The sequence below is a fragment of the Monodelphis domestica genome, chromosome 6 (assembly GCF_027887165.1).
Source record: "Monodelphis domestica isolate mMonDom1 chromosome 6, mMonDom1.pri, whole genome shotgun sequence".
NCBI classification, from domain to species: domain Eukaryota; kingdom Metazoa; phylum Chordata; class Mammalia; order Didelphimorphia; family Didelphidae; genus Monodelphis; species Monodelphis domestica.
In genome coordinates, this window is record NC_077232.1 from 215,430,886 (window position 1) to 215,446,530 (window position 15,645).

At 35.3% G+C, this 15,645-nt stretch overlaps 1 protein-coding gene across 2 annotated transcripts in view; it reads left to right on the forward strand.

Moving 5' to 3' along the window:
* Nucleotides 1-15,645, forward strand: part of GALNTL6 (polypeptide N-acetylgalactosaminyltransferase like 6) — a 1,644,699-nt gene that overhangs the window by 755,173 nt on the left and 873,881 nt on the right. For both annotated transcript variants that reach the window (XM_056802912.1, XM_007496117.3), the window contains one exon: nt 12,934-13,100. In XM_056802912.1, coding sequence (XP_056658890.1) covers nt 12,934-13,100 — 167 coding nt within the window. The remainder of the gene's footprint in view (nt 1-12,933; nt 13,101-15,645) is intronic.

The window sequence follows — 15,645 nt, forward strand, 5'->3', positions numbered from 1 at the left end:
GATCAGCTTCTCTCCTTACAAGCAAATATGAGCTTTTATATCTTTGGATACATTTCCTAGTTTGTCTTCCTTTTTCTGAAGAATAAATTTGATTCCTAAATTATGCTCTAATCTATAACAACTAATCAGTTGAGTCTTTAAGCTATATTAGAAGGACCTCTGCCCAGGTCCTGGGTGTTACAACCTTCTACTATTTGCTTCCTTTCACTTACTTAATTTACTTAATTTTTTTTTCACTTTAAACATTATTTTATTTGGTCATTTCCAAACATTATTCATTGGAAACAAAGATCATTTTATTTTCCTCCCCTCTTTCCCCTTCCCACCACCTCTCCCATAGCCGATGCACGATTCACTGGGTATCACATGTGTTCTTGGTTCGAACCCATTTCCATGTTGTTGGTATTTGCATTAGAGTGCTCATTTAGAGTCTCTCCTCAGTCGTATCCCCTTCCCCCTGTAGTCAAGAAGTTGCTTTTCCTCGGTGTTTTTGCTCCCATAGTTTATCCTCTGCTTGTAGATAGTGTTTTTTAGATCCCTGCAGATTGTTCAGGGACAATGTCCTTAATGGAGAAGTCCATTACCTTCGATTGTACCACAGTGTATCAGTCTCTGTGTATAATGATTTCCTGGTTCTGTTCCTTTCCCTCTGTATCACTTCCTGGAGGTTGTTCCAGTTTCCATGGAATTCCTCTACTTTATTATTCCTTTTAGCACAATAGTATTCTATCACCAACAGATACTACAATTTGTTCAGACATTCCCCAATTGAAGGGCATCCCCTCATTTTCCAATTTTTGGCCACCACAAAGAGCACAGCTTTGAATATTCTTGAACAAGTCTTTTTACTTATTGTCTCTTTGGGGTATAAACCCAGCAGTGCTATAGCTGGATCAAAGGGCAGACAGTCTTTTATCACCCTTTGGGCTAGTTCCAAATTGCTCTCCAGAATGGTTGGATCAATTCACAACTCCACCAGTAATGAATTAATGTCCCTACTTTGCCACATCCCCTCCAGCATTCATGACTTTCCATAGCTGTCATGTTAGCCAATCTGCTAGGTGTGAGGTGATACCTCAGAGTTGTTTTGATTTGCATCTCTCTGATTATAAGAGATGTAGAACACTTCTTCATGTGCTTATTAATAGTTTTGATTTATTTGGCTGAGAACTGCCTGTTCATGTCCCTTGCCCATTTATCAATTAGAGAATGGCTTGATTTTTTGTACAATTGATGTAGCTCTTTGTAAATTTGAGTAATTAAACCTTTGTCAGAGGTTTTTATGAAGATTGTTTCCCAATTTGTTGCTTTCCTTCTGATTTTAGTTACATTGGTTTTGTTTGTACAAAAAATTTTTAATTTGATGTACTCCAGATTATTTATTTTGCATTTTGTGACTCTTTCTGTCTTGCTTGGTCTTAAAGCCTCTCCCTTCCCAAAGGTCTGACATGTATACTATTCTGTGTTCGCCTAATTTTCTTATAGTTTCCTTCTTTATGTTCAAGTCATTCACCCATTTTGAATTTATTTTGGAGTAGGGTGTGAGGTGTTGATCTAAGCCTAATTTTTCCCACACTGTCCTCCAATTTTCCCAGCAGTTTTTATGAAATAGTGGATTTTTGTCCCCAAAGCTGGGATCTTTAGGTTTGTCGTATACTGTCTTGCAGGGGTCACTTACCCCAAGTCTATTCCACTGATCCTCCTTTCTGTCTCTTAGCCAGTACCAAATTGTTTTGATGACCACTGCTTTGTAATATAGTCTGAGATCTGGGACTGCAAGGCCCCCTTCCTTTGTATTCTTTTTCATTATTTCCCTGGATATCCTTGATCCTTTGTTCTTCCAAATGAACTTTGTTATGGTTTTTTCTAGATCAGTAAAAAAATTTTTTGGAAGTTCCATGGGTATGGCACTAAATAGATAGATGAGTTTGGGTAGGATGGTCATTTTTATTATATTGGCTCATCCTACCCATGAGCAGTTAATGTTTTTTCCAATTGCTCAAGTCTAGTTTTAGTTGTGTGGAGAGTGTTTTGTAATTGTGTTCATAAAGTTCCTGTGTTTGTCTCAGGAGATAGATTCCTAAATATTTTATTTTGTCTAAGGTGATTTTGAATGGGAATTCTCTTTTTAGTTATTGCTACTGAGCTGTGTTGGAAATATATAGAAATGCTGATGACTTATGTGGGTTTATTTTGTATCCTGAAACTTTACTAACGTTATTGATTATTTTGATTAGCTTTTTGGATAAATCTCTAGGATTCTTTAAGTAGACCATCATGTCATCCGCAAAGAGTGATAACTTGCTCTCCTCATTGCCAATTTTAATGCCTTCAATTTCTTTTTCTTCTCTAATTGCTACTGCTAGTGTTTCTAGTAGAATGTCAAATAATAGAGGTGATAATGGGCATCCTTGTTTCACTCCTGATCTTAATGGGAATGCATCTAGTTTATCCCCATTGCAGATGATATTAGTTGATGGTTTTAGATATATACTGTTTATTATTTTTAGGAACGACCCTTCTATTCCTATGCTTTCTAGTGTTTTTAATAGGAATGGGTGTTATATTTTATCAAAGGCTTTTTCTGCGTCTATTGAGATAATCATGTGGTTCTTGTTGGTTTGCTTGTTGATGTGGTCAATTATGTGGATGGTTTTCCTAATATTGAACCAGTCCTGCACCCCTGGTATAAATCCTACTTGATCATGGTGAATGATCCTTCTGATCACTTGCTGGAGTCTTTTTGCTAGTATCCTATTTAAGAATTTTGCATCTATATTCATTAGGGAGATTGGTCTATCATTTTCTTTCTCTGTTTTTGACCTGCCTGTCTTTGGGATCAGAATCATGTTTGTGTCATAAAAGGAGTTTGGTAGAACTCCTTCTTTGCTTATTATGTTAAATAGTTTGTATAGTATTGGGGTTAGTTGTTCTTTGAATATTTGATAGAATTCACTGGTGAATCCATCAGGCCCTGGGATTTTTTCTTAGGAATTTCTTTGATGACCTGTTGGATTTCTGTTTCTGATATGGGATTATTTAAGAAATCTATTTCTTCTTCTGTTAGTCTAGGCAATTTATATTTTTGTAGACATTCATCCATATCACCTAGGTTGGTATATTTATTGCCATATAGTTGGGCAAAGTAGTTTTTAATGATTGCCTTAATTTCCTCTTCGTTGTTGGTGGAGTCCCCCTTTTCATCCCTGATGCTGTTAATTTGCCTTTCTTCTTTCCTTTTTTAAATTAGATTGACCAGTACTTTGTCTATTTTGTCTGTTTTTTCAAAGTACCAGCTTCTAGTCTTGTTTATTAGCTGAATAGTTCTATCACTTTCAATTTTATTAATTTCTCCCTTAATTTTTAGGATCTCTAGTTTGGTTTTCTTCTGGGGGTTTTTAATTTGTTAGTTCTCAATTTTTTTGATTTGCATTTCCAATTCATTGATCTCTGCCCTCCCTAATTTGTTAATATATGCACTCATGGATATGAATTTTCCTCTAAGTACTGCCTTGGCTGCATCCCATAAGGTTTGAAAGGATGTCTGACCATTGTCATTTTCCTTAATGAAATTATTAATTGTTTCTATGATTTCTTCTCTAACTAACCCATTTTGGAGTATCATATTATTTAATTTCCAATTAATTTTTGATTTGGCTCTCCATGTACCCTTTCTGATCAATATTTTTATTGCTTTATGATCTGAAAAGTTTGCATTTATTATTTCTGCTTTTCTGCTTTTCTGCTTTTGTATGCCATGTTTCTGTGACCTAGTGTATGATCTATTTTTGTGAATGTGCCATGTGGTGCTGAGAATAAGGTGTATTCCTTTTTGTCCCTATTTATTTTTCTCCATATGTCTATTAACTCTAATTTTTCTAAGATTTCATTTACCTCTTTAACTCTTTCTTATATATTTTTTGGTTTGATTTATCTAAATTTGATAGTGGTTGGTTCAAGTCTCCCACTAATATGGTTTTACTGTCTATTTCCTCCTTCAATTCTCCTAGTTTCTCCATTAAAAATTTGGATGCTATACCATTTGGTGCATACATGTTGATTAGTGATATTTCCTCATTGTCTATACTCCCTTTTAACAGAATATATTTACCTTCCCTATCTCTTTTGATCAAGTCTTTTTTTGCTTTGGCTTTGTCCGATATCATGATTGCAACTCCTACCTTCTTTCTATCAGTTGAGGCCCAAAAGGTCTTACTCCATCCTTTAATTCTAACCTTGTGAGTATCAACCCGCCTCATATGTGTTTCTTGAAGACAACAAATGGTAGGGTTTTGGGTTCTAATCCAATCTGCTATTTGTCTACGTTTTATGGGTGAGTTCATCCCATTCACGTTCAAAGTTATGATTGTCATTTGTGGATTCCCTGGCATTTTGATAACTTCCCCTAGTTCTGACCTTTCTTCTTTGGCTATATCCTTTTGAACCAGTGATTTACTTTAGGTCAGTCCCCCTAGTCTCCTCCCCTGATATGCTTCCCTTTCTAGCCCCTCCCTTTTTATCCTCCCTTCCCCTCCCCCCTCTCCTTCCCTCCCTTTTTATACTCCCTTCCCCCCTCCCCCTCATTGATTTTCCTTTCTTTCTTACCTTGTTGGATAAGATAGAATTCAGGATCCCACTGGATCTAGATGTTCTTCCCTCTCAAATTTGATTTCACTGAGTGTAAGGTTTAAGTTATTCTACTTCACACTCTCTTCTTCTCCTTCTCATATGAGAGTTCTTCCCCTCCATTTCCCATGTGTATCTTTGTATGGGAAAGATTATTCTATTTAGTCCCCCCCTATTTCTTGAAGTAAATGTTAGTATTATTGACGATTCCCCCCTCCCTTTTTCTTTCTTTGCCCCCCCCTTTCACCAAATCTTCTTGATGCCCCAATCTTTCCCTATGCATGATTCTTCTAACTACTCTTATGATGCATACAATTTTTGAGAGTTAAACAATACATTTTCCCCACATATTAATATATATTATTTGATATAAATGTAGTCCTTATAGAAGAGAGTTTGACTTAAAAAAAAGATTTATCTCCTTTTCCCTTTCTTTCATATTTACCTTTTCATGTTTCTCTTGCTTTCTGTGATTGGATGTCAAATTTTCCACTAATTTCTGGTCTTTCCTTAGCAAATGCTTGGAAATCTTCTATTTTGTTGTATGCCCATACTTTCTCCTGGAAGTATATAGCCAGTTTTGCTGGGTAGTTGATTCTTGGTTGGAGACCCAGCTCTCTTGCCTTTCCAAATATCATGTTCCATGCTTTGCTGTCTCTTAGTGTGTTAGCCGCTATGTCCTGTGTGATCCTTATCGGATCTCCCCTATATCTGAAGCTCCTCTTCTTGGCTTCTTGTAGGATTTTCTCCTTTTCTTGGAAGCTCTTGAATTTGGCGATTACATTCCTAGTGGTTGTCTTTTGGGGATTTAGCATAGAGGGTGTTCTATGAACACTTTCTATTTCTATTTTGCCCCCTTGCTCCAGAACATGTGGGCAATTTTCTTCTATAATCTCCTGTAGAATAGCATCCGGGTTTTTTTTTTTATCTCTGTTTTTTTGGGGAGACCAATAATTCTGAGGTTGTCTCTTCTTCCTCTGTTTTCCAAGTCTGTGACCTTTTCAGTGAGATATTTCATGTTTTCTTCTAATTCATTAATTTTTTGGCTTTGCTTTATTGATTCTTGCTGTTTTGTAATCTCACTGTCTTCCATTTGCTTAATTCTGGTCATTAAGGACTGGTTTTGCTTTTCAGCTTTGTCTGCCCTTCTATTAGATGCTTCTAGCTCTTTCTCCAATTGTGAAGTCTTGTCTATAAGACTGCTGATCTCCTTCTCCCATTTTTCTTTCCAAAAGGTTTCCATCTTTTGGGCATGCTTGCTGTCTTCCAGTTGCTTAATTCTGGTCGTTAGGGACTAGTTTTGCTTTTCAGCTTTGTCTGCCCTTCTATTAGATGCTTCCAGCTCCTTTTCCCATTGTGAAGTCTTGTCTATCAGACTGCTGATCTCTTTCTCCCATTTTTTTTTCCAAAAGGTTTCCATCTTTTGGGTAAGCTCCAGTTTGAGATCTTCCAGAGCTTGTGGATAGTTTCCATTTTGGGAGGCATGTTCTGATTTTATTTGGAGTTCATCCTCATTCTCTTCTTTTCCTTGGGTACTCCCTCCATAAAAGTTTTCAATAGTCACTTTTCCCCCCTTTCTTCTTGGAGGCTTGATTTTGGGACATATAAGCCATCCCTTTGGTGATTGTATTCCAGTTTCTTTTTTTGGTCTGGGGTCTGGGTGATATGGGCATGTTTTCTCTGAATTTAGGTTGCCTCAGACTAGTTCTTCCCAACCTCCGAGGTTTCTTAGAGCTCAGGCCCCTGTGCTCAGCGCGGCCACCCCTTTGCTCAGCACAGCCTCTCAGCATGGTTGCCCTTTTGCTCAGCGCACCCTCTCAGCATGGTCTCTCCTTTGCTCAGCACAGCCTCTCAGCGCGGCCGCCCCTTTGCTCAGTGCAGGATTTTCCCATGAAACCGCCCTGAGAGGTCGTTTCCTTGCAGTCTTTAGATCCCAAAGACCCTGGTGTACCCCTCCAGACAGAGAAGCTCCTCACACACAAGCTGTCCCAGTGAGCGCTCTGATAGCTTACTTTGGTTTGGTGGGGGGGGGGGGGGGAAGAGGGGCTGCTCAGTTCAAGTTTTTGTGTGAGCTTTTCCTCTTCTTTATAGTGTGGAAATGTTCAAACCCCATGTACCTTCATTTCTGTGGGGTACTGGGGAGTCCCTCCGTTCTTCCAAAGGTGATTTTTATGCACTTTTGAGGTAGTCTATTTCATTCGGTGCCGGGGAGGGGAAGTGAGTCGTGTCTAGATTGCAGCCATGTTTACCCGGAAGTCCAATTTACTTAATTTTTAATAATGGAAACTTTTGAGCTATCATACATCATGTTTGTTCTTTTTATTTTTTTTTTTGGTTTGGTATTTTTTAACCAAAATTACATGATGCCTGACATATACTCACTCCCTCTCCACAAGAAAAATAAATCAAGTAGTAGCTGCAATCTCATAAAATATTATTATAAAAATTGGATCAAAAGCATTTCAATGAAAACGGACAACAGGATTAAACTTTACACATATAATAAAATTATAGGCAAATTATGATCATTTTGGTGGGTTCCTAATTCATGTGGACCTATGCAAATTTATTTTCTTTAAGCCCTCCTACCCAATATCCTCTCATACTGTGAATTTCTATTCTACCTATTTCCATACTTCCTCCTTGGATGATGAACTCAAGAATGTTAGGCCTTTTCCAGAGTCTTTTACTATCACAAGGATAATAGGATGAGAGACTTAGATCTGGAAAGGCAGTGAATCAACAAGTATTTATTAAGTATTTACTTTGGGCCTAGTATGTTTCTGTTGTTGGAAGTAAGAAAAGTCTAATCATGCTGTTTTTGCCTACTTATAGGAGCATGTGGATAAGGGTCATACTGAGATATCCAATGATTGGATGCATTACATGAATGCATTGCAATTTTCTTTATTTTTTGGAATATTTATACCTCCTGAAAAGAAGTGATCACAGTCACTTGAATATGTAAGTGAGAAAGCATTCCACAATTCAGTTGGAGTACTTTTTTCCTTGTGGCATCTGGAAGAGGAATTTTTTAGTGACTGAATATGTCTTCTGAAGAACAATTTCATCTTGGCATAATTGGACAGGTTCATTGGCTTTTCCAATATTGATATTCTTACATGTAACTTCTACTTTCATATTTGAAGTCATATAAAGAGGTATGAGAGTTGAAATGTGGTTTCACTATCATCGATAATAGAATACTATATGAATATTGGCAAAACTGCTATATCCAGTAACTATTCTCCTTCCAATTTATTGTTCTTTGTATCATCTGGCTTATTTGCATTTCTTAATAGAGTCATTTTCCCTTTCATTGCTAGTCTTGCTTTGTGCTCTTTATAATCTTTCACCATTTTCCAAGTTGTTTTACAAATGACTTTGTATCCTAAACCTTTATTGTCCTTGGGTTGCCATGTTTCTCCATATGTCAATGATCAAATGTTTACAGTTGACAGAGAGTAAACTTTTGACATAATTTTTCCACATTTTTACTTTAATCAAATTTCTAAGAAAAACTAATGATTAATTACTTTACTTTTAAGTATTTGCAATTTTTCAGAGCTACAATTTCTAAAAATTAGAGTTGGAATTGCATATAATGTTTTCTCTTTATGAGTTCATCTAGTTTTCTGTTGATTTTTATCTTTACTCTGAGTTAAAGATCTTATACAAAGTATATTACTTCCAAAAGGACTTCCATGTCAGTACCCATTCATTTCCTGTATTAAGAAAGTCAGTTTTATTTTTTATAATGTTCCCCTTTCTCACACCTTCCAACTTTCTCCTTAAAAATTATTTTTATATAGATTTGGGAGGCAATAACAAATATTAGCAAACTTTCAATTCTTAATCCCAAACTATATTTCCAAACATTGTATTATTGTTGATGATATTTTGGCCAGTTTGTCTAATCCTTTACCCTTTGTAAGGTACAGCAAGTAAACAAATATTTATTAAGTGCTTATATCAAGGCAGGAATATTGTTAAGTATTATAAATAAAAATACAAGCACAAAGAAAGTCAGTGTCTACCTTTAAGGAGTTTTAATTCTAATGGTGAAAATGTGTGTATTTGTATTGTGATTTGGGGTAAGGGTAAGGTTGAAGGTGAATTTTTAAGTCCAACAAATCAGAAGCAGACCTGATCAAGAAATAAATGTCAACTGATCTGGGTCCCTTCACCAAATGGAGGCCCCAGAAGCAACTCACCAATGGGAAAAGGGTGTTAATCTGTCAGAGGGATATTCTAGCACAAGGATGTGGGAGTGACTGGATTTACCAAAGTGAGGAAGCTGTCGACATTGAGGGACATTCCACAATGAGAGAGCAGTTCAGACATTATTTTGAAGTCCAGAATATCAGGAACACATCTGGGAGGAGAATAAAGATTGCCTTTATTGGGCTGAGCAAGTATCAGGAGGCAATCATCAGTAGGTGAAGGAGGTTAGCCACTAGATTGTGGTGTCTAAAGAACAAGTATCTTTGTAATGATTCCTTTATTTATGTTCATTATATATACTGCAAAGAAGAATAACCAATATTTTTGGAAAAAAGTTATATGCTGCATTTCTACTTCTATTCATTCTTCTAATTAAACTTATAGACTACCCTTTTATTCATCTGTAGTTTCTTTATGTTCTCAACCTCAATAAAATAGTGGTTTCTATATTCTCATTTCTTTTTTCTAATATTGTAGAATCAAATGATACAAAGATTTGTAATAATTAAAATATAATAATATTTCTTTTACCCAGAAATATATATTTTATAAAGTTTATTAGGAAGGGTAGGCAATGGGAAGAAACAGGAGTCTGCATTTTTTGTGCCCATGGGATTCTGCCCTCTAATATAAAGCAGCCGTCCCCTGACTGGATCCCTGGTTCTATTATAGGACTGCCCCAGGGAGCACCTACCTCTATTCCACATCCTGGAAGCACCCCTAAGATCCATTCAAAGGGTCCCCCTGCTCTGCACTGCACTAGGCTGAAAAGAGGAACTCTAGGACCTTTCCTGCTGTGGAAAATAAAAGAGCAGGAGTTTCTGTTCTGTCCTAAAACCTACCCAATTCCCTATGGGCAAAAAGGCCCCTTCACCCCTATTCAAGCTGAAAAAAAAAATGGCGTGCTTTGGGGACTAGGGGGGGAATGCCACCAGGGATGGAGTTTTTCTCACCAATCCAATGTGATCTGATCTGGCAAAAACAGCAGCCTGTTCCCTCTCTCCCTTTTGTATATCCAGCCAGGCTATCTAACTGAAGCAGCTTCTATCTTACCTAAGCTTTACCTAACTCAAAAACTCTCCCAGAAGAATATTAAGGGTTAGTATTAGACCCATGTGGCTGCCAACTGTAATAATAAAAAAATAATATTTCTTCTACCCAGAGATATATATTTTATAAAGTTTATTAGGAAGGGTAGACAATCATTCCTAAGTAACCTGACCGCGTGCTGTCTAGCCTGCCAGTCTCTTCCTCATTCCCCCCCACCTCCTGGACTGTCTCTTCTCCTCATCATTCTGTCATGGTCTTCTCGCTGGTCTCCCTGATTCTGCCCCAAACCTTAACTTTTATTGATGTACAGAACATACACTGAGGCAACCCTGGCGCAACTGCGGTATGTCAGGAATGTTTGATAGACAGGTAAAGTTACTTAGGAAGGGGAGGGGATGAGCTTCCTTGACACAGATTTCATGACTATTGCTTTTCATGCAACTTTTTCACACTGTGGAAGAAAAGAAATTCAACAGAGTAGCTAAGGTCATGTCTATCTTCTAAGACATTAACTAAGGACTTTTTCAAAGGATAAAGCACAAATATTTAGACTGAAGGAGAAAATAAACGCATATTTCTGAATGTTAAGAAGTTCCTTAAGGAAAAGTGCAATAATGTACTTAAGGTTCTCATATGTTCTCATAATGAGGTTTCAATGAATATGGAAAATAATAGATGTGATAATTAAATATAATTAATATAATAAATTATAAACAATTAACACATGCACATTCAATAAATTTTCTGTTATGCTAAAATAATAAGTATATTCCTCAAGTTATTATAGAATCATATGTGGGTTCTACATTGTCTCTATAATACTAGGATTACTTAAATATTCTATAACCAAAGTTTATATAAAAACATAAATATAACATAACACACATAAATTTTCAAAAATCTCCATTGGACACAAAAATACATAAATGGTTTCTTTTTTAAACAATTATAAAATATTTTATTACAAATTATATAAATTTACTTATATGAGTTTGAATGTTAAAAGCTTTAACACATGCCAAGACTTTTGAGACACTTTCTAGATATTTATCATTAAATAAATTACATTATTTCAAGAATCTGTTATTTAAATGTTTTTTTACTATTATTTCTATCAATGCAGAGTAAACTCCCTCTTCATATTAAGCATTAAGCATGAAGAGTTGTAACCTCCCCCCAAAATAATTTGACAGTGACTAAATTTCATCTGTTGGCATCCTGTAAATATGACTGGGTTGGTACAAGGTTAACAGATATTCAATCTTTTATTATATTCATATGCAAAATATTTCCTGTTTGATAAGGCTTGGCAGAGCTTGTCTTTTCTGATGACCTATGCCTACTGGTCATAAAAAGCTATCAGAATAGTAATTTCATGGAAGTTCCTCAAATCATAGTTTTCAATAATGCAATTAATTTATTTTATCTCATCTTTGTACCACACACTCCTATGGTGCAGATTTTAACATATCTGTACTTTTTATCCCTAGAGGATCTTGTCTATATCCTCCCATATATCCTGTAAAGACTGTTCATCTAAAATCTAAGATCTTTCTTTTAAGTCTTTAAAAATGTCATGGCTAGTAGGGTAGTTAATATCCTATTTATCTCATTCTTATTAAATGATCTGTCCACCTCCTCTTCTGATCATGGACTTTTTATGTAACTTCATCGAATTAGATTTTCATTTGTAAAGGGTGGAATTATGGTTGAGACTGAAAAAAATCTAAATTTAAGTGGTTGCCAAGGGAAATCCCAAATAACAAAATACCCAAGTCAGCTTGTTGTAATCTGGGATTCCTAGAGTAAGGGCAGACAGGATAGCCTTTTTTAGATCTGATAGAGCTGACAGGTGTTCTGGTTCTAATTTGAGGGGTTCAGGGACTGAATTCCTTGTTAGTGCTATAAGGGGTTTAGTAATTTCCCCATATCAAGGAATCCATTGTCTACAAAACCCTGTTGCTCCCAAAATTGTTCTCAACTGTTTCTTAGTGGTAGGAGCATTTAAATTTTGAATATTCTCAATTCATTTGGGAGAAATAAAGCAGGCACCCACAGTCAGAATAAACCCCAAATATTCTACTTTAGGGAGGCACCATTGAACCTTATCCTTTGAGATCTTATATCCTCTTTTGTGCAATTCCAAAAGAAGGTGTTTACTATCTTCCTGACATGCTTCTGCATCTGTTAAAGCCAAGAGTAGATCATCTATGTATTTAATTAATTTGCTGTTTTTAAATTTTATATTATCTGTATCTTGGCTCAAAATTTGCACAAATAAGCTCAGGCTGTCTACAAAACCCTGTGGCCGCAAACTCCAAGAGTTCTTGCAGCCCTTCCAGGTGAAAGGAAAGGTATGCCTGGAGTTCTCATGTATGGGTATGAAAAAGAAGGCTGCGCAAAAGACTACTACTGTAAAGTATATAGCTGTGCTAGGAATAGAAGAAATAATAGTATTGATGTTGGAAACTACGGATTGTCTCTTTATAATGTGATTGTTCATAGCCCTCAAATCGTGTAGGAATCTATAGAGGTGTTTGCCATCGGGCCCTCTTTTTGGTTTTTTAATGGTCTGCTTAGGGTGAAATAATTTTGAAATTCACATATTGCTAATGCCAGTGTTTGAACTGATTTCTGTCCATTGTTCTTCTCATGTGTGAACCCTTATTTTGAATCCTCAAATTCATGATATCCCATTATTTCTAACCAAATTACATTTTTAATAGAATGTTGATTTTAAAAAATGAGAGTTGGGTTAGAAAAAAATATTTTTTAATTGCAATAACAATGCATGTATAATTCAATCAAAATCTTGAAGTATGCATTTCTAATTAGCTAGTAGTAAAAAGCAATAATTATTGAATTTTAAAAGAGATTTGACATGAATGGCATTTTAAATTTCTGCTTGAGACAATGTACACAAATAATTCATTGGAGTTGTATGAAAATAGAATGAATGAGACAAAATATTTAATTATACTGATTAAATGTTTGCTTTGTTTGAATATAACTTTCTTTTTCTGTCATCTCTAGCTGTAAACACAAGATGTACCTGGAGAAGCTGCCAAACACTAGCATCATTATTCCTTTTCATAATGAAGGTTGGACTTCTCTTCTGCGCACTATACACAGTATAATTAACAGGACTCCAGACAGTCTGATTGCTGAAATCATTCTAGTGGACGACTTCAGTGATAGAGGTAATATCAAATAAATAACTCTTAAATTGAATCTGTTACAGCCTACATAATTGGGTATGGTTGGAAATGACAATGCAAGGATTATATGATGGTTTCATTCAGGCTGTTTCCAGAAAAATGCTTTGAGTATTTTGTAATCTGATAAAATGATAGCCAAGGGCGATGTAGCATTGTTCATATTATCGTTTTTAATCTTTCTATAGTTGAATTGATTTGTTAGGATTGTCATCTGTGGAAATAAAGTGAACTTATGTTAAAATAGATGTGCGCATTAAACAGCTTGAACTCATGGTTTAGATTCAAGATAGTAACTGAACTGTATTAGACCTAGCTCAGAGATACTGATGATTTATTGAGTAGTGTTGTCAGTTGTGTGAACAAGGGTTGTTTCATTCATTGTATTTGTATCCTCAGGACATCTCATAGAATTGGGGAATTAGTGCATATTTTTAAAAATTCTTCATTGATTTCGTTTTTGTAATATATTCATTATCAGCTTGGCCTTGTGAGGCTTTCTGCAAGTCTTTTTATTTCTGTTTATAATGGTGAATAATCATGATCATTATTGGTCTTCAAATTAGTTAGGCTGTTTTTAACTGGTCTCTGTCTCATATTGAAATTAAGAAAGAAACTAAAGGAAGATATTGTGAATATTTGAAGGCATAGTCTAGAAAAATGAAGTTAGTTCTTAAAACCTCAACCTTTAAGGAGAACTCAAGTAAAACATTTTTTTAATTTAAAAAAGGGGGAACAAAAGTATATTGATATTTTTCCATATAGGACTTCCCTTTTAAATTTGTGCACTCTGATAAAACCTAAAATTTGGCTCACCTAAAAAAGGGAAAATGATAAAGTTTCAAAGAAACTCTTCCTTGAATAAGATTTCAGAATTGGTTTTCAGAATAAAAATTATAATTATTAATATTGAACAATCTTCATATGTGCTTTCCTCTTTGAAAAGAAACCTATTAACTTTGACCTTTGGAAAGATATGTCTTGTCAGATTTCCAACCTGGTATTTTATTCTATGAAACTTCTATTTAACTATACAGTTGAGCTGTGTAGAAGAATGACACAGGAGTAATTTGATCATATATTATTCTCTTTTTTTTTCTTGAAAGGGAATACAGCCTGAGATCATGGGGGTTAATTGAAATTTCGGGAAAGTCTGTCTCAGGCAAAAACTAAATTTTCTCTCTAGTCTTTGAAAAGTCTTTTTCTTAAAAAAAAAAATAGCCAAGTACAGTTTGGAGGTTTCTTAATGGCTAGATTCTCTATATCTCTAATGATCAATTTGAGACAATGTAAGAACTCCTCCACTCCAAAAAAGGCTCCCAACAAATTAATAATAAAAGTATAATTTCAGACCTGACTCCCAATGAAATAGCTAAGAAAAGTTAGAAATATTGACTGTTGGTTTCAATGGAATTTCTACCTTAAAATGTTGAATAGAAAATGGCTTGGGCACTGAAGAAGGCCTAAGGAGGAGACATAAGATTAAACTAAATTTGGCAAAGACTTCACACACATAATTTTTAATTGCATAGCAATTTCCTTCTGAATCTTACTAAGTGACCTTCATTATTACAAAGTATTCATAACCATTGCAGACTATAATAGATACTTAATGTGTATAATATATCTAATGCCTTCTTTAAAAAAGGGGGGGAGAAAGTTGGAGGGACAAATCATCCACTAGATAGTACTGATAGGTTGACTGATATATAGATAAAGAAGACTATGAAATCTTATATAATTATCTAGATAATTAACTCTGCCTTAGTAAAGGATTTATCAGAGGAGGATTTTTATCTGGTGGTAGCACAGTAGAAAACTCTTAGGTGACAGAAATGTGATCTGGTAAAACACTTTGTGACTGCATATACTTCAGCAGACTTTTCATCTGATAGTACTTAAAAGGGGAAGAGGTCAATGATAGCAACTTCATTTATCTTGGCCAATATATTAATGTCATCTTCACACTGTGGGCTTTGATGGACTCTCCCTCTGTGTGAGGTGTAGTTTAAGTACTGGAAAAGGGACAATTTTCTGAAGGCTCTGGACATCATTAACTTTGTAAAACACATAAAAAGGATTCTTTGGAATACTGGTCAAAAATATCCCTGCCTATTATCATTTTTTTCATCTTTAATAATCTTGTTTGGGCAGTTCTGTATTTAGTTTAATTTCTTTGCATCTATAACGCAATATATTAGTATCAAATTCTACATTGATTTTATCATTTTTCACACCAATATATAGTGTCACTGATTTGGGAAAAATTAAAATTAAAATATCCAGCCAGCAATTTCCAACTTTTTTTTCTCCTAAAGAAAATAAAGTGACCTATACAGGACTCTCTCTAAAGTTGCCTCCCTGTGATTGCTTGCCTTTTCTGTTCCACCCATTCCCACCCCCATATGTGACATGACAAATATAGTTCTTAGCTTGGATTTAGGAAGACCTGAATTCATGTCCATCCTATGCAACTTATTGTGTGTCCCCTGGGTTATTCACTTAACTCCTTTTCCTCATATGTAAAATG